The 22,706-nt window shown below is 39.3% G+C and overlaps 3 protein-coding genes across 6 annotated transcripts; 2 read left to right on the top strand and 1 right to left on the bottom strand.

The window, feature by feature from the left end:
- Positions 1-227: 227 nt before the first annotated feature.
- LOC143179370 (uncharacterized) lies at positions 228-3,616 on the top strand. The gene is made up of 2 exons (XM_076378571.1): positions 228-1,823; positions 1,917-3,616. The coding sequence occupies exons 1-2, from the start codon at positions 243-245 to the stop codon at positions 3,489-3,491; spliced, it is 3,156 nt and encodes a 1,051-aa protein (XP_076234686.1). The 5' UTR covers positions 228-242; the 3' UTR covers positions 3,492-3,616.
- A 911-nt stretch (positions 3,617-4,527) lies between these two features.
- Positions 4,528-9,123, bottom strand: LOC143179152 (protein rolling stone). Its single transcript, XM_076378216.1, has 3 exons — positions 8,917-9,123; positions 4,606-5,474; positions 4,528-4,563 (listed from the first exon to the last, which is right to left on the bottom strand). Exons 1-3 carry the CDS (start codon positions 9,026-9,028, stop codon positions 4,528-4,530), a joined length of 1,017 nt encoding a protein of 338 aa, XP_076234331.1. The 5' UTR covers positions 9,029-9,123.
- Positions 9,124-11,218: 2,095 nt separating this feature from the next.
- Positions 11,219-21,577, top strand: Ca-ma2d (Ca[2+] channel Muscle-specific alpha2/delta subunit). 4 transcript variants are annotated; one of them, XM_076377765.1, is made up of 13 exons: positions 11,222-11,386; positions 12,119-12,200; positions 13,901-14,163; positions 14,686-15,212; positions 15,801-16,120; positions 16,874-17,134; positions 17,775-17,903; positions 18,444-18,808; positions 18,954-19,158; positions 19,523-20,108; positions 20,179-20,534; positions 20,769-21,065; positions 21,140-21,577. In XM_076377765.1, the coding sequence occupies exons 1-13, from the start codon at positions 11,304-11,306 to the stop codon at positions 21,431-21,433; spliced, it is 3,768 nt and encodes a 1,255-aa protein (XP_076233880.1). In that variant the 5' UTR covers positions 11,222-11,303; the 3' UTR covers positions 21,434-21,577. The 4 variants fall into 4 exon arrangements, with proteins under 4 accessions (XP_076233883.1, XP_076233882.1, XP_076233880.1 ...); XM_076377767.1 differs by lacking the exon at positions 17,775-17,903 and having other exon boundaries at positions 11,220-11,386; positions 20,179-20,471; XM_076377766.1 differs by lacking the exon at positions 17,775-17,903.
- Positions 21,578-22,706: the final 1,129 nt, after the last annotated feature.

Genomic DNA, 22,706 nt, shown 5'->3' on the forward strand with positions numbered 1-22,706 from the left:
TGTTCTGTAGATAATGGTAACATGTAGTCCGCTGTTTCTTAAATACAATACTGCGAAATTGAAAAGTTGCGGGAATGCGAGAGAAGCTGGTGGCGACATCTGGCCGTGCGAAATTCGTTCGATTGACAAAAAGGTAGACCGGCCGTGGGAGATCTAGAGTAATAGTAATCTAGACGGTTTCCTTCGATGGCGGCGTTGTTGTTGTGTGTGGACCCCTACACAGTTGGCTACGGGGCAGTCAAATGTCTCGTAAAGGAACTCCCTCCGCTTGCAAGTCAAAACAAATCCCGCGAATCTTCCGCAATCGACGCGGTTTGTGTTCAGCTCGCGGCTGGTCGCACGGCGAGGTCAGCGTCGTGGCTGGACCGACGATAGGTTACACAGAATCATCGTGCCTGTTGGCTGGAACGCCGGACGCAGAGAAAAGAGAAGAGGCGAGTAAAAAAGGAAAACATAAAGCGAGGAGCGACGAAGACAAAACGACTGTGCGTTATCCAGCGACCGTCTGGGTTGACTGTGGCCAGGTGACGAACCGCGGGGTCCCCGCGAACGGCGCGAACGGTGCGAACGAACCGTGCGTTGACGCGATCGGTAAAGCCGCCGATGTCGAGGCAGTAGTCGACATCGAGAAATGGTTAAAGACGCGCACGGAGTCCGTGTCGAGCATGGATCTCGACGCGATCAAGTCTGGAGTCGAGGAGGGCGTCGAGGAGGGCGTCGAGGAGGGCGTCGAGGAGGGCGTCGACCGGTACCTGGGCGAGGAACTCCAGCACGCTTTTCTGGAAAAGGACCCTGACGGTCTGTCGATCGATATCGATCTGTCCGACAAAAAACTTAACCTAGGTTACGACCCCTTACTTCAGGAGCTGCAGACCGAGAAGGATGGCTTTATATTGCCCGAGTTCCAGTTGGATCATTTGGATCCATTAGCGTTGTCACCCGATGACATGATGGTTGCCGGTGAAATTCTGCCATCGACCAGTGCTCAACCTACTCTAAGTGTCCCTCATAGGGACGTCGAAGGGATTTGTACAGATGTGGAGCAGGCTTCGTTACTGAGGAAGACTATGATCGTTGAAGATCAGGAGTCGTTGCATGGTCAGTCTGCTGAGGTGGTCAGTGAGTTACACGATATTGAGAATGAAAAGGTAGAGGATGTTCAGCAGCCAAAGAATTGTCATTCACCGGAGGCTGCTGCCAATTTATATATACAGGATATTGATTCTGAAAATGTGATACAAGAGTTGCCAACTACTAAGGTGTCTGAGAGTAACTACGAGAACGTTATAATAGAGAAATTAAAGACTACAGCGAAAGTTAAGTTGGAGCCAAGGATTATTAAAAAGCGGAGAAAGCTATCAGGGACATTGAACAAAAAACTAGACAATGAAATCAAGATTTCTGGGGAAGATGTAGTAGATACAGAAGATGGTGTAATGGCAGTTGTAGCAATATCTACAGATAAAATTTCAAATATGACGCAAATTGTTATAAATACTGGTACAGAGGAACAAATTTACCAAGGGAAAACTTCTGAGCTCATTGAAGCTACAGGAAACTTTCCAAAATTACCAAAAATAGAGACATCGACAGCATGGAGTGATGTAATAGAGCAGAATACTGAGAATCCAAATAATCATGAAGTGATAATATCTAATGCTTTAGAAGAATTAGGTATTACAGACGATAATTTACAACCGATATCGATTAATGAACATGGGAAGATATGGGTTTGTCCACGAGACGATTGCAGTAGACAATTTAGTAAGCTTTATGCTTTAAAAGGCCATTTATTGGCTCATTATGGTGTAAGACCCTTTAAGGTACATACGTTACAAATATTTTCACCTTTTTCTCTGTAGATTCTAAGTCAAACTTATAATACATTTACTTATTTATACCTGTTTATATTTCAGTGCGACTTCGAAGGATGTGCTTGGGCATTTTATTCAGAATTCAAGCTCAAACGGCATAAAGAGACGCACCTGAAACGTAAAGACTACGTTTGCGAAGTAGAGGGCTGTAATCGCCGATTTACTACAATTTATAATTTATGGAGTCATGCAAAATTGCATAGTCGCCCAAATAGGATATTGTGTCAAGTACCAGACTGCCAAGAAAAGTTTCAAACGAAAAGAGCTCTAGAGCTCCATATGAAATCCCATGACCAGAGTCACGCTCCATATGTTTGTAAGCATGAAGGATGTGGGAAAAGATACTATAGTAGTAATGCTTTGACTTCGCATCAAAGATGTCATAGTTATAAGGAAGTAGATGTAAAATGTTCGTGGCCAGGCTGCGGAAAAATATTTGATAAGCCGTGTAGACTAAAAGCACACATACGTTCGCATACCGGTTGCAAGCCCTACCTTTGTACATTTCAAGGCTGCCAGTGGGCTTTCTCGTCTTCTAGTAAATTGAAAAGACATCAAAAGAAGCACACTAACGAACGTAAGTTTGTGTGCGATGTTCCTTCCTGCGGGAAAGCGTTTATGAGATCAGAGCATCTCAAGGAACATAGGTTAACGCATAAGGAAGGAAGATACTTTCAGTGTTTTATATGTAATGCAAAGTTTTCTGCGAAAAGTAGTTTATATGTTCATATAAAAAAGCATCAAATTAAGGAGAATATGGAAACAGATCCACGGGATACTATTAATGGTCAAAAACGTAGTAAAATGAGAGAAACGCCATGTTCCAGGGTAAATCCGGTTGTGAAATCAAAGAGGAGGTCAATAGAACTGAATATCAATACAGTTTGTTTAAATACACCTAAGATGGAGAAACCCGAACTCATCGATACAAATCTCATAAACAATAATGAAAATCAAATTAAAAGTGAAATGATTCCTTCGCAAGATCAATCTAAGACTTTATATCATTGCCCGGTAGAAACTTGTACGCGTTCTTATACTACTAAAGCCACGTTAAGAGCACACATGTTAAAGATACATGGTACTCCTGTTGAAGATTGTGATAAATCTTCCATAAGAGTGACAGAGACTTCAGTTTGTAACATGGACTACATTTTATATACGACACCTACAATGTCTGAGACTACAGAGCAAATGATAATGGTAGCACCATGCGATGCTGTTATTCTTAGCACTTCTTCAGAAACAGATCGCTCTCTACCCGAACCAGAACCACCACCTCTCAATAATATACTGAAAACTTCGGAAACGGCTTCGCATAGTGCGACGCACCGCCAATTGCCTGATCAACATATAAGAAAAGATCAAGGTTCGGCACGGACTGATTTAACGTTTTCCGATGTATGGAAATTAAAAGCTAACGGTGCTGTATTAGATTCTGTTGTTGGAGCATCTGATGTAGTTCTGGGTGCAAGTGATTTGCAAGAAGGTTTATTGCTCACAGAGGAATTACCTTCCATGTATTATCAAGATGACGTAGTTGGAACGGAATATCAGGTACTATTACTTGATTCAGTACCCCCTGAAAGTACTATAAATCCTCGGGGACTTGAATAAGTGACGACTGTACTTGGAAGTGGGTGAAAACTGATCATTGTTATTTTTTAACATAGGATAAGTTTTAATATGGTCTGTGATCAAAGGCTTGTTTTAGCCTTATATTCATTTATACTGCAGTCCATAATTGCTTCAAATCGTTATTTTATTAATAAATCGTTGCTATTTTTCCAAAAACCTCATCCATTCTTCTTCTAATGTATATAATACTCCTGAATTCTTGTATATACAACAAACAAAAAATATATATAAACATTTTTCTCTACATCTATAAACAAAAGATTACATCTTTTGTAAAACATAAATAGTTTGGTAGTAATGCACATTCATACACTATTATATGTTTTATAAAAATTTCAATAACGTGATCAAAAATTACTCTGCAAATTTGGAATGTTTTTGTAAATGAATAAAAAATGCAACTATAAAAATTCGAATTCACTATATTTGTCTCTATAAAAGTGTATGTGTGCATACGTCAGGAACATTCTTTGCATATCATGTTATGCAGCTTTTCACACTAACAATGTTTTCTAAATTAATTGCCCAATACTTCCAGTTACTTTGATCATAAAAGTCACTTTTTGATTTGTGTAACGTATGGTGTTCATTCATTTATAGTTCCTCAAACTTTGGTATAATGAAATACATGTGTATTAAGCAGTACAATTTTTGCAATTTAATAATGTTAAATGTAATGGGTTTTATATTTATTTTCATAATACAGTTTGAGGAATACTCATTCATATTTAAATTGGAATAAATAAAATTAAATCACTCCAGCACACGTGCGCACTGCGTTGGGACGCATATACTGAATAGCAATAAAAATGCGTGAAAATCAACAACGACTAAATTGTATTACAAAGTTACAATTCTATCGTCGTGTGATGCATTTCATTGAATGAGCATAAAATAAGGAACTATCCTTGTTTTTGTGTCACGAGTAGGCCTTTTTTACAAATATTCAATAAAAAAAGAAAAAAGAAGTGAAATTGCTTAAGAATATAGTAATACTTGACACTACAAATTAGTGCTATGACCAAATATACAAATAATTCGTCTTAAATCTCTATACAATAGAAAAATTACCTATTATCCTTAATTTTCAAACGATATCCGCGCGTTTCTGCGTAACAGAATTCTGCGTAACAGAATTCTGCGTTTCGCCGTATGATTCCTCGAATTTTCTATTAATATTAAGATAGACCCGATCTTTAACATTTTCTAAAAGACATACTATGGAATATAATATAGATATAAAGATAGCCTCGCATACGCATACTATTGAACTTTGCATCGGTTTCTTCCAATCGAGAATTTTATATATATAATGGTAACCGTTCTTGTCTAGGCCACCAGCTAAATAATATATTAACGAGAAAATAACATAGAAAAACACTATAGTTAAACACCACCAAAAGTTTCTTAATCTAAACGGGATACTGGTCACGCAAAAGTCTATGATCATTAGAATACTGTTGCAAAGATGTAGCATGAAGTTCAGAGGATCCAAATAATGAATTTTTGGGTCGTAAATGCTGCACCAGTAGGATATCGTGACGCAGAGCGCGGTATTGGTCGTTACGACATAAAGAAACCAATAAACTCTTTCCGTCATCCCCAACACCATGGCAGAAGGCTCGAACTCTGATACTTTTTGCGATTTCCATCTTCTCGATGCGAGAAGACCACCAAGTAAAGCTTGACTTAGCCCGAGCATTAGATCCCAGTTGGTCAAATAAATCGGCCATTTGTCGTACATGCCTATGGAGTTATAGCTACCAAACTCGAAGATCGAACACACGGTGATGATCGTCCAGGCTGCGAAGATCAGCCAACGATAAAGCAGGTACCAAATGGCTACATGTTTCTGGCATTTCGGTTCAGAGAATAGTCGTGCATGTGGCGGTTCCTTCTTTTTGTAGAACCACTTCCTTGCCACCTCCTGACACCATAATTTATTAATCATCGCTCGACGACCTGCAACAGAAGCAATTGCTATGGTTCAAATTTCTTTGATATCAACAGTGAATCATTGTATATCAGTAACAGGGAATACCGTAACACACCCAAAAACTTTCAAAGCAGAGTTTTACAATTATACTAAGGTATGTAGACGAATTACACACTGTTTCTCTATCGAAGACTAGTACACTGACAATGAATTGTTACGAGACTTCTCATTGAGATGTGATTTGACATGATGCTACGTTAACAATGTCGGTTGTTTCGAAGAGAGCTAATTATCCTCTAATAACAGGGATTCGAATTTGCCAATGACGCTGTAGTTTAGTACACATGCGTGTTTCACTATTTCCGGCGGATTTCCCGCCCGGAGTTCTGTGATCGGGATCGTCAAAAATCGTCGAGTAATTTAGATCTGTCATTGGGATATTTCTCAGGAAATGAAAACTTCCTTATGTATGTAGAAAGCATTGCGTTGCTATGACGTCGTCTTAGATGGATGACAGGAGGTGGTACACGAGAAAAAGTAGAATCGCCGATTTCAGGAAATAGTCTTACTCTGTAGACTTACATGACGAGCATTGTATCAGTAGAAAGAGAAATCGTTTCGGAATCGAGAAACTCCTGTATGACGTTAACACCATCTTGTGCCTGGGGATGTCTGTCAGAAGCCCGATAAGTGAAATAATACCGCCGCTGTCGGGAACGGAAACCTAACCTTTACATCGCGATTATACGACTACCGTGGCCGCAGCCATCTTGAATTTAGTCGACTTTATACATTAAGCGCGAAAAATAGCGCTTCTTCAAATATTCGTTTTTGTTTTTCCTTTTCTTCTGTGAACTTTAACCAAATGTTTGAATTTCCATTTCGAGTGAAAACTTTTTACGACTTTTACGAAAGTTAGTTGAAAAAGTATTGATTATTTTTTTACTTAAAAGCAGATTATAAGTTTGAGTTTACATTGAAATCCGCGATAAGATATGAAACTTAAAATCACATAGAACTCGTGAAAATAAACATTCCAATTCAAAATTCTCCCACTTCCTGTAAATTTATCTCTATGTAAACATTTCTAGAAACTGAATATAATTTCCGCTGAATACGATTGATGCAAGAGATCTGAGACTTTCCGAGTTAATATCTGAATTTGATCATACGATTGTTATTGCTTTTCTCTGCACAAAAATTGACTAACTAAAATCGTTGCTGTATTCCTTGAAACTAAAAGTGATTTCGAGAAAAGTAGTCTTTGTTGTCCGTACTGTTATTCACATTTCGAATGAGACCAAAGAAACTAGCATGTTCATAAAACACTGTATAAAGTATAGACAGCAGTACTACAAATTGTAGACTATTTTCTAAAAGAACAGAAGGAAGCAAAAATACAGGTACTTGTTCGAAGCACGATTGAGAGCGATAGCTCCTTGTGAAATCTTTGATCGCATTCTCTGCAGATAGAGACCAGTTTGAACTAATTAACCCTGTTGGCCCGGGGTGCTGAGGTTCGCACGGACAGCGCTACAGCCTCAGGCGTTGAGGTCGCGGCGGCACGGTCAATCGGCCAAGAACAATTACTCGTTAATTTATTATAATCTTCCATCGTTACCGATTAGGTCGCGTGAGTACAGGTAGCGTCCCCATCCCTAACTCTACATGTCTACAGGAGGAATTTCTCATGTATAGTCGAACGTGCGGCTGTACCGAAAAGAGGAAGCATAAAAAAATAGCCAGTGGCGTAAAGAACACAAAATTTCAACTCGACGGTAACTGAATCTAGCGGTAAATTTATATCAATTCGTAACACCCACGCGAATAATCTTGCTAAGAAAAGCAGTTTTTCGTCTCCCATGTTGGAAGAACATCGCCGTTTAAACGCAACTAGAATGAACTTTGAAAATCATTATTTTAATTCTCTTATGCAGTATAAAGTATTAAGTACTTACGGATGATTTGTTGAAATTATAAAGTTAAGGCAAATTTCGATTTTTTCTTCCAAATTCGGGGAGTAGACATTCAATCTGTTAGTTCTAATAAATGTGCGATATACTTGACATGTACTTTTCCTTATCAAGTCAATACATTGTTAAACCATTCTTATCAATATATAGTGACTAATATGAGATTATAGTAGTCTTCCTTTTTGTGATACAACAGTATCTCGTCGTTTTCTAAGGTTTTATATAAAAATAGCTTATATTAATTGGAAATAAAAAATTAAGAATCACTACATTGTCAAGTATATATAACACTTGTTCAGTATAAAAAATACCAGAAAAATAGAAAAATAGAATTTGGAAGAAGAAATGGAGTAGTGAAAGCAGTAAACACAGCACAAACCGCGTTATCCAAAAAGATCTAGAGGAACCTTCGCTTCAGGGCTGCGAGATGACCAATCTACCCGTCGATCCTGTCGATCTTAGGTGGCATAAGTTCACGATCTGGCTGCACGATAGAACGCCTAACCCGCTACTGACCAGTCTCCTTGATCAGCCTGGTCAAAACCCTATACGATGACTGAAATCAATCCAGTGCATTACCCTTTTCCTCCCTCCACCCTTTGTCTGACTATCCATTTAAACAGCCCCTGAAGAACCGAGCGACCAGTATACCCTAACGGAACAGACGATGTTTCAGTACTTTAAGTCCATGTGTCGGAACATGTCGGAACACTAACGATATCTATTCACAAGGATCTAAATTTCAATATAGATTTGATCAATGTTAATATTATATTCGCAGAAACATAGAGGACAAAAGCTTCGAATTGAATGAAATGTACACAATAACCAAAGACGATTCTCAAATTGTAAACATTGATCATAACGTAAACTATTGCAAAGATTGGGTAAACAGTGTAAGACAGATAAGTATTCCATAGTTTTTGCAATGATGCTGCATTGTGCAATATTGGCAGTCACTATACCCATAAAATACAAAGGAAGAAACACCGAGAAACACTTCGCACGATACACAGAAGGCATATGTAACTACCAGTTACACGTACCAGTCACCTTTTTCTGCCTTCCCGCAAAATAAAAGGAATTCTTTTTTGCCTGTATGGATGAAAACAAGAGAAATGTTTGAAGAAAATGACATTCTTCATTTGATCACTAGAAAAACCATAATTATGCAAAGGACAATTCGCTAAGAGCGGCACTCGAATAGAATTCCCGTAACAACCCGTGACATAGAAAGGAGTCCCTAAAAGACTGAGGAAACATCAATATTTCCCCCACTCAGAAACGATGAAATATTAGCCACATACTCCCACCTAAAGTACCCGAAAATTCTAAGAAACTTTGACACCCAAGACACATTATCACGTGTATTTGCGGCGAGGAACCCGACTCCGGTTGATAAGCGGAGTTCTCTCATTCTACGAAACTATCCGCACCGTCTAGTTAGAAATGATAGGAAAAGTGAGATATTTGTGTGAAAAATGTTTGCACACACCGCATATCGAGGTAGAAGCCACGAATCGCAAAGGATCCTTGATCCTGCCATTGATACAAGAGATCGTCTCCGGCACGGTGCGATCCTCGATTTCCTCGGACTCGGGAGGCATTTGAGCCTTGCCTCCTATTCGACGTGAGCTTGGCCCGTGACTGCCCGGCAACCGGCGTCCGCGTGCTTCAAATCAATATCAATCCCTATGCACCAGCTGTTCCCCACCGTATTCCACACCACTCTATGTATGTTTCGTCGGCAAGCCACCTTTTCGACACGTTCTGATAATGATTGGCAACGCGGTCTCCTCCTTTTCACGTACGACTGCCTGCTGGGAATCGCTCCCAACTTCCTCCTTTCGTCTCGAATTCTACTTCGGTTAAAACCCTCTGATTAATTAGATCCCTGGAGGCAGTAGGTTCGTGTTTGTAAGATTCAAAAATTCAAAAGTAGATGAAATTAATTAACAAAATTAGATTCTGATGGAACGAATCGAGTCCATTTTTAACTGCTCTTTTTCTGTAAAAAGGGTATCTATTATGCAATATTCTGCACGTTTCACAAGCTAATGCATATTCGATTTATCTTACGTGCATGTTGTATGTAAAAAGCTAAAGCGTGATCGTCTTAGAGTCATTGCGTGGTAGTTTTTGTCCGATTAGGAAAAAGTGCGTTAAATCACTGTTTTCTGACTGGTCGGTGACTTTGGCTTTGTTAAATGATGAACCCTCCTGATGCGCGTGTTCACCGAAGTTCTAAAGATCCATTCTGTGAGATGATTAAAATGTGTTCATCTTGATGGAAAAATATTATCATTAGAAAATAATTACTTATAGAACTTGTAAAGACTAACCATTCATAACATGTAAACTCGACATGTAATTTCTTTTTTTAAATGATTACAAATAAACTGTCTAAGTTCCCGTTGACAGCCATAGCAATGTACACTCGTGAATATCAATCTATTCAAAACCTGAAGTTTATCGCTGTAAAGTTAGAAATAATTAATATCCACTGCGTATCGAATTTCACTGGACAAATTCAATACGCTACGCCACGCGACAATTAACTCCTTCATTCGATAATAAAGGAGTATGAAAATATCAAGTTTCAGACCGGAAATTAATCATTTAGGACCAATTAAGAAACAACAGAGGTACCTTTAAATTAGCATAAGCATAGACTTTCTGACGCTGTATCGATCGCGAAAAAACTGAATTCTCATAATTGTTGAGTTAATATTAACAAGCTTTTGTATTTTTTTGCACCTCTAGAAATTTTTGACTTTAAGGGTTAACAAGGTGTTGATAGGCTTTGCTACGAAACCCTACACAGAAATCAATTAATAAAAGAGGACAATACCGTTCTCATAGAACACGTCGGCAAACTTTGTCGTCACGATAGTAGACTTGTTATTTTTATTGTGCGATAATTGCACGGAGGCACGCCATCGACCGTGTAATTTTTCTTAGAGGAAGCACGTGGACTCGTAGAAATCGACGCAAAGTCTCATTGACGCGTAACATCACGCGTTGCTCCATTCATTAATTATAAGTGGACGATTCTTTGAACCTCTTATTTACACATTAAAGCTAGTTATTCAAAGCTCTTCGACATACCTGACAGATTGTACAATTATACGATTTGTATAATGTAATCACACATATGATTAAAAGTGTTTGTGAACGATGTAACAACAAACGAGAGGTTGAACTAGAAAAAATTGTCTTAAAAGGCATCTCAATCTTTTAGTGGAATATGTTGATATGTGGAGTTCAGGCGAGACTGCAACTTAAGCAAGGCATGTGGTTTTTCTCCAGAGTTGCAGAGGTCTCATATTACTTCCGTACACACGTCTTCTAAGCAGTTTATACATATTCTCAGATACTGTCTGTAATGCATTTTATTCGATTCAGATTACAGCCTGAGATCCGTACACATTCTTGAGTCTCAAAGGAACTTTTTCAGCGTTACTTGTTTCCCACATTTATTGGGAAATTTAAGCAGCTGTTACTGATTGATGCTTGACCTTTTTTATTTCAAATAAATATAAATATTTTTCGACGTTTCTTGGTAAAAAAAAAAAACTGCGTATCACGTGCATTGATTTAAGGGTGTAACACATAAACGGCGTGTAGGGGACATGAGCGTGGTCCAACCAGAGAAGCAGAATTTTATAAATACACGGGTTCACAGGAGTGGAGCTGAGTTTCATAGTTCGTCGTTTTACGAGACGTCGTGACGGTTCTTGTACCAAAAATAATCGAGACATCTCGAGCGAAGGAGCTTCGGAACGCTAAAGTAGACGCGAACGTGCGGCCGGTTTCGAGTTTTCGATGAAAATGAGCTGATACTTTTCCACGGGCGCACGAGGTAAACGCAAATTTCGAGCGATGAGATTTAGAGTCAATTGCGTCTCAGCTGTTCTTGTCGTGTGCTTCCTCTGCACCGGTTGCTTCGCCAGGGACGCGCCCATGTGAGTACATTGAAGCACCTCAGAACTGAGATCAAGTCTAGAAAACTCGAATTAGAAGTGTCAGAAGTATGTTCAATTAAAATGATCGAAATAAGTTTCTTCAGAGTAAGGTAAATGTTCTAGGAGCCGACTATATCTTGGTATTTGGACACTAACGCTAATTTTATTTCATTTTAAGCTTCAATTCTAGGGTATTTAAAACCAAGAAATAGTGTACTTAGTTTTTAAGACGTTATAATTCAAATATCAAGACATGTATTTTTGAGGTGTTCACTTACTGAGACATTTGATATCTCAGGAGTTCGGGTATTGGCGGACATTTACCTTATTTCAGACCTTTTTCCCGGTACACTAAAGTAGTGTTAAGATCAGAGCATTGGACCTCACCATTTATAATTTTCCTCCTTTCTGTTCACTAAAAATGACAGCATTAGAAATCTTGATCTAGTATTAAAAAATGGTTAGTCAATTATTCGTATACGTGCTCATATTTAGTTAGTACTAGAATGTTTGATCGGTGGGTCCCATGTACTATTCAAATAAACAATTAATAAACAGATATTGTATTTGTTTATCTTCTGGCGAAAGGTGCATTTTTTCATTTTCCTTAGTCAATTTAGTTAACCGAGTACTTTTAGCCTAGATCATGTTTCTACGCTCTTGATAGTCAATAATTGCAACGAGTCTCTGTTATGGGATCTTCTTAATTGTAATTAATATCATTTGTTGCAGAGTGTCACGATGGGCAGAGACCTTGGGAGCGGAATTGTGGGAGCTTGCAGAGAAGGTGTCGCGACCAGACGAACTATTAAGCGTAAGTTTAATTCTCATGGGTACGTGTTCCTACATTCGCGATCGCGTGGCCCCTGTTCTCCTCTTTCTCTCTTTGATTGATCCCTCCATTACTATCGACTAATCGCTGGGACTATTTTTGTTACGCCCTCGTACATGATTATCGTCACTTAACGAGAGAAGAGAGAGAGAGAGAGAGAGAGAGAGAGAGAGAGAGAGAGAGAGAGAGAGAGAGAGAGAGAGAGAGAGAGAGAGAGAGAGAGAGAGAGCAGCAAGTAGTAAAAAGAACGAAGCAGGAAAAGTTGACACCAGAGATTACAAAAACCTCGATAAAAAGAATAGAAAAATGGGTGTAGATAAAGAAAAGAGCAAAAAGGGAGAAAGAAAGCGATAAAGGCTCTATGTATCAACCTACGATAAATCACCAGAGACTGCTCTGACGATAATTGAGATTGAGGTATTCTTGATACTATAATCTTTCTATTCGTGATCGTGGACCAAATAATATCTCGAGGTTATTTAACCATGCAACTGCAGTCGCGTGTGCATGATAAGTCGAATTAAGATCGTCTCACGTGAATTAAAATCGTGTGTGATCCACGCTTGAGAGATGAATGGAGCTTTAAAGCTCCCATGCACAGATGCCGCCTGTGTCATATTCGCAATTGTGTCTACATCATCGGTTCACTTGTTGAGCTTTCTTTTTTTAAACGACATGAGTGTCCTCCAGTGTTTTCAAAGTTTTCGCCTGAAGATGTAAATAAGTTTTTAATTCTTATGCTATAATAGCTATAACTCAAATATAAAACATTCTGCTGCGTCTGCACTCAGAGCACTTCTCATATTTCACGTTTCCAAAACCACACTTGGATTTCACTTTGCATACACGATGGGAGTTTATTTTTTGTACCTTTTTCTTTATTATAAGTGGAAAACTGGTAGATGTATCGCAATCCCATTGTGTGAGAATAATTGGTGTTGAAATTGTTGCACACTAGAAATTTATAGAAACAGTTTATTTAATAGACATACCAATAACTATTCTTACAAGAGTTAACCCATTCGCTGTCAACTATGAGATATCTCGCAATAAGGGTATGTACCACGAGTACTGATTGCGAAATATCTCGTTGTTTGCACTATAAGTTATTATTGACATTTCTTTTCAGCACCTAGAACCAAATTTGCTGAATTTTCCTGATAGTATTGCTAAGTTGGGTCGTTCCAGCTGAACGATTTTTTAACATAGCTGCAATATATTCAACATAGTTACCATGATATACTGCGTGGGTGTCGTTATTAATAGCTGCATTCCAAGATTTGTAGTACAATAACCTATCATTCCTATTAGATGTCCTAAATTTAACTATTTTTAATTGAAATAGTCACGAAGATTAGAATTGAAAATAATGTAATATTTAAATTTTAAGAATATTCAATATTTCGAGAACTCTGGAGAACTTTTGCAAAAGTTCTTCTAACAACAATCGAACCTTTTATTTTTGTGACCAGTGTAATGAGTTGTACTCGTTCCATCGTCTTTCATTCGAAGTACAATATAGGAGGGAACAGAGATTCGCATTCGGTAGGAAAAAGCAGCGCGGTTTCGGTGCAAGAAATTAATAACGCGTTTGTTCTGTCGTAACATAAAGAAAAACCTTTGGAATCCGGGTCGACGACGAGACGAGGCCCCTGTAACGGTGTACCCTCGATGAATTGCAGAAATACAAAGCGATGAACACGCGGGTAGAGGACAAGTCCGGGGAAGAATTGGTGAGCATAATCAGCGAGAACGTCGGCAGGATGTTGAGGAGAAAGATGGATGCGGTGACCTGTATACGGATACTGGCTGAGCAACACGCAGAGAGCTGGGAAAACGAGGAGGACGGTAATTTCACCTACGTATCTGGAAAATACAGCCCTGTGGTCAAAGAGAAGAAACCGAAACTCCCGGAAAATATGAAGAAAAACGTTAATGTTTACAGGTTTATAAAAAAGCCTTATTGCGACAGACAAATTGAATCGTTTGAGACAATAAAAACTTTTATTTAGCACAGTGTTGCTAATTTTCATAATTTTTTTAGAGTTTTTTTATATAGATATCTCGATTTTTGTTCAAATATGACTTATGTCCTTATTGCCTTGAACGCTTCAATTAACCCTCTGGCGAGCACGCCTTTTTTCTTCTAAAGGAAGTAATGATTTCTTGGGAGACGATTGCAAGATGTGCGTATTCTTACACTTCCAACGTTGGGAAAAATTAAGTTGAGATGATTCGAATGTCTTTGGCATTGATTCGGGGGAGAGCGATCGACCTGCCAATTGGGTTCGGCGTTCCATCTTCATCTGAGGAGCCTTGTGTTGGAAATGTTAAAGGCAATCGCTTGAGGGTTGACTAATCATCAGTTTAGAGAGTTTAGAAATTTCTAAGTTTTCTAAGAGCTTATGAATGTGTACTTAATTTATTCTTAAGGAACTAAAAAAATGATCGTTAAAATTATTTTCAGGAAAATAAAGCTGACACCAGACTCTCATTTCTACAACATACCAGTGAATACAAGTTTCTCATCAGTTCACATACCAACGAATGTCTACGATATGACACCAGCGGTGGTGGAGGACATCAAGAAGACTGAGATCCTTGACAAAGTATTTCGTCAGAACTACGAGTCGGACCCAGCTCTATCTTGGCAGTATTTCGGTTCTGTCACCGGGATGTTGAGACAATATCCTGCCATGCAATGGAGGACAGATGTCACGGAGAATAATATGGTCGGAGAAGATGAAGAGAAGAAGCCAGAAGAAAGCAAGGTAGATGAGGAGACTGAAAATTCAGCTAATGCCACGGACATTGAAGAAGCAAAAAATAGCAAAGAAGAAAAAGATATTGAGCAAGATGAGGAAGAAGAAAAACCGGCTGATATCTACGATTGCCGCGTACGCAGCTGGTTTATCGAGGCTGCGACTTGTAGCAAGGACATGGTGATCCTGATGGACACTAGCGGTAGCATGACAGGGATGGGGAAGACCATTGGTGAATAAAATTATCAAACTTTTGATCTAGTCTAATGATACTCTTCTCCTTGTATTTCTTGCTCTTCCATTTCAAGGAAATCAATGGGTAGAGATAAACTAGAAACACTCAGCATTATAATTGATAGGTAAAGTTCTATTTCAGTGGGTTACGTGGGTTGATTTACTTGCAGAGTTTGGAACTTATGATAGTCTATTCGGTGTATTTATGGAAGCTGTGTTAGACTCGCAGATGGAATAGGCTCGCGGTCGTCTCGTGCAAACCATGTAATGCATACTTGGAGTGCACCGCGAGTCTGAGGTTAGACTTGCATCGTTTAAGGGGGATAGTATGTCAATGCAATTGCAACGCGTACATCTTCTCAGGTGTAACATGATATTCTCATGGCTATATTAGTAATATCAGATTCACTGTTGGACGATTACCAAAAGAATTCGATCTTTTCCATCGACGCGACGCTTCATAAACATGTCGGACGTCGTCGAGCTAGTGATTTTAATATTATAGAATTTGTCTTATTCCGTAGTTAAATTCAAGACCGCTCTAGTGTAAAGGATGACTTTCTGATTGCTATAATTTTTTGTTCAGCTAGATCAACAGTGAATGCGATTTTGGATACCTTATCGAACAACGACTTCATGACGGTATTGAGTTATACGAACGAGACCTACGACGTCGTGCCATGCTTCAAAGACATGCTGATCCAAGCCACCCCAGAAAACGTAGAAACATTCAAGAACGCAATCACGACGGTGAAGACAGAAGGTCTAGCCAATTTGACTGAAGCGTTCACCAGGGCCTTCAACCTCCTCAGGAATTACCGAGAGACGCGTGGGTGTAGCGCAGACACGCCATGCAATCAGCTGATCATGCTCGTCACTGATGGCGTTCCCGGAAATTTGACGGAGGTAAAGTACTTACTATTCCTGACAATCTTGTCTTTAATTTGTAGAAAGCTGTCATTCCAAATCGAGATAAAAGGGTTAATCCCCCCCCCCCCCCCCCCCCCCCCCTCTCGAAGATTACGTATACATGAAAAAGAAGTTCAAGTTATATCATTCACAAACGAATTCCGTCACACTAGAGACTTCTTCAACTACTTCAATTAATCACCCCATCGTTTAACGCGACCTATATTCCATTCGTACCGGCAATTCTCATTTTCATCAGCCAGCTATTCGCTATTACGTAGCTTTCTTCAACATTTAGGATGATCACGGGACCTCCACTGTTTCCATAAAATTTATTGTCTCGTACCACAAGCAGGTGCTGCGAGAACAACATTCTCTCTTGCAAAGCCGCGCAGAATTAAATGGCTCTCCTTCGAATTCACGCTACCCTCTGGATCTATCCTCGACGAGCAGCTCTTCACTTTTATGAGGCTCCACTCAAATTGTCGAGGATTCTACTCTCCTTCTGCCTCCCCTAACCACCCCTTCAATTTTTCTCTCCCTTTCTCTTATCAATTCTAGTTCTCTATTTCAGACTATCTGTGTCCTTACCACGTCGTGGAGCACTTGGAAACCATATCATCAACGATAGCGCTACAATTACGGTTGCATTACGATTACGTGTGCTGTTCAGAAAGAGGAAAGATGCTTTGAAGTCACTGATTTAGTCGAAATGGAATAGCTAATGTAAATACTGCTTTATGTTCACAGATTTTCAGGACATGGAATTGGCAGGATAATAATACTCACATACCTGTGCGGGTGTTCACATATCTCCTTGGGAAAGAGGTGACGAAGGTTCGTGAAATTCAATGGATGGCCTGTCTAAATCGCGGCTACTACACACATGTTCACACCCAAGAAGAAGTGCGAGAACAAGTGCTAAAATATATACCTGTCGTCGCGCGTCCTTTGGTTCTTCAAGATGCAGTGCATCCTGTCGTCTGGACCCACGCTTATGCTGACATCACAGTAAGATAATTTATTTGCTAACCGATTGATGAAAACAGTCTGAATTAATTAAGAATCATTGTTTCACGCTACATAATATTTTCTTCATTGCATAGATAAATTGCTACATTTAAATTACCTATCGGGAAAAAGATTCCATACATAGCTGATATTCCTGGAATATCAATACCTCGTTTCCGTATTCCACTTGCAAAACTTGTCAAAACTTCAGCATCTGATTCTTTTTTTTAAACCTACTTCAAGGATTTGTATCCGTAATCAGAGTTCACAATAAGGATATCATGTCACGAAACGTTACGTCATGAAACGCTGCGTCGTAACATGCTCGTATAAAATTTGCAATATATTTTTGTGTTGTAGAAATAAGTGTCGCTTACAAAACTATCGCGCATAAAAAAGCTATTCGTCAACATGTATCACGCGACTCGAATATTAGCAGAAATTTCCATTATAAGATAAAAACGTGAATGATTTAAGATCTGTCGTGTGTCTTCTTAAAGTTTTTTAATCTTCGCTTGGATCTAATACAGATCCTCGCGATACCATTACAAGTCTTGCGAAACATAGGTTTGGATGTTGTTAATCCTCGATTCCTGTACTCTTATTCCTCTGAATACTATTCTCCATCGAATTCCATTAGAATCCCGCGCTCGCCACTTGGCTGTGGCTGGTGATGCGGCACGAGAAGCAACGTTCCCGACTTCTGAAGCATCTGAAAGGGAAGCGTCTGGGCATACGAATAAATGAGGACGAGATCTACATACAGCAGGTTCATACCTAGCAAAGTAGTAACAATTCATCCCTTGGTGGCTTTGGATCCGTCCCTGTAGTCTCCACCTTCCCTGATATATATAGTTGGTTACTGATGTAGTTGGAATCCTGCAAGCAAACCATCCAGACATTTTTTAGATCTAGTTTGCTTTTTTATTCTTCTTTTGCTCTAGCCCTATTTTCGTAGCGTAAATTTTTATTTTTTCCCTCCTCTTTAGTTACCCTCTAATGCTCTTTAATTGTTAAAAAAATTTTTTATAAATCGGATAATTTCATTTTTTTTCGTTCTTGCATGAAGTGATGTCTTTATAAACAAAGATGGGTATTGTAGGATATTCATATTAAGATGAAATATATTGGGTATTAAATTCGATCATTTAGATAACTCTTCGTTAAATAAATTATGACTGTTATTCATATTATTTGTAAGTTCATATTTGATAGCGATTTTATTTTTAAACCAAGAAAATGATCATATTTCGATGATCTTCATTTTAAAAATTCATAGCTGATCGACCTTTAAACGTATATTTAACAGCTTCACAAGGATGAAGACGTCCGACAGGACGCATCAATGCTGAACACAACCGCCTGGCAGGAGTATAGGCTCCTCACTTCTGTCAGCACGCCTGTATTCGACCGTAAGGGGAATACTCGTAACAATCAGACAAGAATAGCGAATTTACTAGGCATAGCGGGCACGGATGTGCCAATTGACGACATCCGAAAACTCACGTTGCCGTATAAACTCGGCGTGAATGGGTACGCGTTCATCGTCTCGAACAATGGTTACGTCATACTTCACCCAGACCTAAGACCCGTCTTCAAAGGCAAACTCAAACTCAACTATAACAGCATTGACCTCACGGAGGTCGAAATTTTAGACGATGGTCGAGAACCAAGGTAATTTTTCATTTCTTCATTTCTTCATTTCTACTCCCATCAATATTTCTTCATCTCTTCTTCCCTTCATCTCTACTACTTCATTCCTTGTGACCTTACGACTGCATTTCTCCGATGTATCTTCATCTCTTCTTTTCTGCGGTAGGAACCCTGGACCAGAGGTGTTGGAACTACGTGCGGCGCTGGTGGACCACCAACAGGGAAGTATGAAGGGCATCCCTGTGAAATTGCATTACGACGATAACCGTCGTGTGACGCTGGAGAGACGTGACTACTTCTACGCGCCACTCCCTGGAACACCATTCGGCCTCGCGGTCGCCATACCTGACTATGGCACAACTTGGATCAAGGTAAATCCCAGCTCAGGATATCGCGCGTACACACGCGTTCCAGTATCTCTCTAAAGTGGTAATCCGCCGGGTGGGTTGCGTTCTCGAGATTGCATGGTGCATAAACTTCGAGGCGTAAACCGACCGAGAGGGTGGTAAACATCTTCCCTCAGGGGTACAAACTTAACGGGGAGAAGTCGAAGAAGCGGTATTCCTTAGAATCTAAAGCTTAGACTAAACTTGTCTTGGGTCGATCCAGATTCTTGGAGTATCTTAATTCTTGAAAATACATAGTCCATGATAGAGTTGAGGTTTCTTATTATACCAAAAATTATACGTTAGTAATGTAGTTATTCTTTCCTTCTTTCATGGTTTTCTCCGCAAGGTAGGAGATGAAATCCGCAGAAACCAAAACATGAATGTCAATATCTCCGAATTCTTCATTGGTAACAATTGGCGAGTGCATCCTGGTTGGGTCTACTGCCGCTACCATTACCTCGAGGGCCATGAATTCGATAGTCCAGAAGAAGAGCTGAAACACTTTTTAAATCTGATCAACAAACCGAGTTGGCGTTGGGCAGAACAGTACGAGGCCTATCCCTTGAATAACGATACAAATGATGAACCTAATTGTGGTCGACAAACATTATCCCACGACAATTATTACTGTAACAAAGAGCTGATGCAATTGTTGGTTTTCGATGCGAAAGCCACAAATGCCAGTTTCAACAACGCATTTGTATTAAATGATGATCGAGCGCAACATTTAGCTAAGACGTATGGAATCTTTTTGAGATTTGTTGCTACACAAAGCGGCCTAACCAGGTGGCACAACTTAGGCACGAACAAACTGCCTGAAGAAGATGATGGCATCATGTTTGGTGATCTTCATAGGAGGGCAGTGAACGAGCCCTGGTACAAGGGCGCCATTTTTCAGAATAATCAGGACCCTAACAGTATATTTATCACAGGTAAAATAATCGAAAAAAATACTAGAATGCTTATTGAGTTCATACGATACTAATTGCGATATAATTCCAGTACCTTGGGAAGCAGGGTCAGACGCGATAGTGACAGTCTCCATAGGAGTCTTCCCAAAAGATGGTGGAAAAACAGCCCCAGCTGCAGTGGTCGGCTTTCAAATGCCCATGAGACATTTTTACAACAGATTCATTGAATTAACGTCACTTTCGAGTAACTGGACTGTGAACTGCGCCCACATATGGATAGATTGCTACTTACTCGATCAGAACGGCTACGTGGTGATATCGGAAGCGCATAATGACACAGGCCAGTTCATGGGAACGCAGGAGGGTGCCGTGATGCACTCTATGGTGGGTCAAGGACTTTACAATCCAGTAGAGATTTATGATTATCAAGCTTGGTGCGAGGAAGTTGTAAGTAAAAGCGATGAAAGAAAAGTAAAACTAACTAATTCACCAGATTAACATTCTTTTCCTAACATTTCTCTTAATCCGAGCTTTCAATTCACACCTCGGTTCCGACAAAAAAAGGTTATCAAACTTTGTACGGGTAAAACGTTCGGCAAACAAAATCGGAAACTCTGATGAAAACCATCGCTATCCCCCCGAAGTGAAAACATCCTTTGAAGAGGAACCAAACTATTCCAGCGTATCGGGGATGCGGCCAGCACTCTCGTGGACCCTCTGATGTACGTTTGGAAACTGTTGCTCTGGTTTCTGCTGCGTGTTACGTGGTTCACGACCCAGTTCGTGAACTTGCCAATTAGCTTCGCCAAAGTTCACTTCGACGAGGACGCCCCCGACCCTCCGCCACCACCTCGACATTACAAGTACTACTATTCCTGTGATCAGAAGAGGACTCTCTACATGATGAATTACACTATCGCTGGCAACGGTATTACGGACCATCCAGATTATTGTTCAAGGCCATTCCATGCTCGTAGGGTCAGTAGTTCTCATCTTACATTCTTACCAAAATGTAACAAAGAAAAATGAACTCTGAAATGGTTGATTAACAGGTGCCACACACGAATCTTTTGTTAGTCGTCGTGGACGCGATGTATCCCACCTGTTATAAGAGATTAGAAATCACACCTGTAATTATATCGCCATTGGAATACACGAACGGATCGGAAAACGCACCATGTCACAAAATTCCGTTGAACGATCTGAAAAGGAGACGACTGGAGGGTTGTTTCACGGAGCATCCCCTGGAACACGAAATCGAACAGTGTGGTGGAGCATCAGGACTGATCGTATCTGTGTTATTGTTCTCTGTTATTATAGCTAGACTTTTATGTACGTTTATATAACATATCGGAATAAGAAAGTTCAATTCTTTCGTTATGAAACCGGTTCAAAATAATTCTAAAAAATCTATTCACTTAAGAAATCTCTCGAGATAGTTTATCTACGAGTGTAATATTCAATACAAAGCATTTCTTTTATTCTTGAAACTTGCGTTTCAATATTATTGGTGAAACAATCCAATAATTTCCCTGATTTATATTAGATTAAGATTCGCAGATGTGGATATTTTTTGCCCATTAGCTTGTGGTTCATTGCATCAATGAACGGAGAAAAAATCTCATAAAGTTCCAGAAAAATACGACTTGTTTATGGATCTAAAGTTTTACAGTTTTTGCTGAGAGATGGATCTCGCTCCAGTGACAAGTTTCCATTTTCTTCCCGTAGCCATTGTTCTGAAAACGTCAGTTGTTCTGACGGGAAACTTTGGTCTCTTCAGTATCGTCTGTAAAAAACAATTCTGCACCCAACAATAAGGGTGGCTCACAGATTTCTTCTCTTAGATTTGGGAGAAGAAAAGCCGTTGTCTTGTTTTTATTTTTTTATTCCTCAATTTTGATACTTAACTAATGGCAGTGTAAAAAGTACATATTATCAACAATTTTGATTACTTTTTATTTCAGTAAGTTAGAGCGATAGAAAATTAGTGATAGAACAATAAAAAGAGTTTTTGAATATTTATCAGAAGTAGTAGGGATAGTAATTCATGAAACAGAACTCGATTTTTTGTGGACCATCCAGTACGAAAGCAAATCGATCGCAGCCAAGGAGAAAAGGACATAAAGACTGACAAAATGTCTTTTCATAGATGCGTAATACGATTCGGTGGCGACGTCGCAAGGTCTGTTGATAGGACGAGGGAAACTTGCCCCAGAAAATATTCTGTTCTCCCTCCTTCACAGATATTTCGGTATGTTACTCCCCCTATAGCTTGATTAAATTGGATCTATATCATTCCTATTTTTAATTTTTTTTTTTTTTTTCAGTTACGAATTCCATAAAAAGGTAATACGAGACCTACTATTTTAAAGATTCTTACCTTACCTAACTCAACGCTAATTGAGATTACCCTTTATTCTCCCCAGGACAATTGTCAAGAATTTTGAAGAAACTTGAAACAAGGAACACATATCAAGAGCATGACCGACGTCATCAGTATAAACCAATATCCATCCTAATTTTTAAACTACCCTCTCAATAGATTATCATCTAAACATCATTCAGTCCCTCCGAACGAAGTCACATTCAAAGCATTTTCCTGTACAGCAGCAAATTCTC

This window comes from Calliopsis andreniformis, chromosome 5 (genome assembly GCF_051401765.1).
Source record: "Calliopsis andreniformis isolate RMS-2024a chromosome 5, iyCalAndr_principal, whole genome shotgun sequence".
Lineage (NCBI taxonomy): Eukaryota > Metazoa > Arthropoda > Insecta > Hymenoptera > Andrenidae > Calliopsis > Calliopsis andreniformis.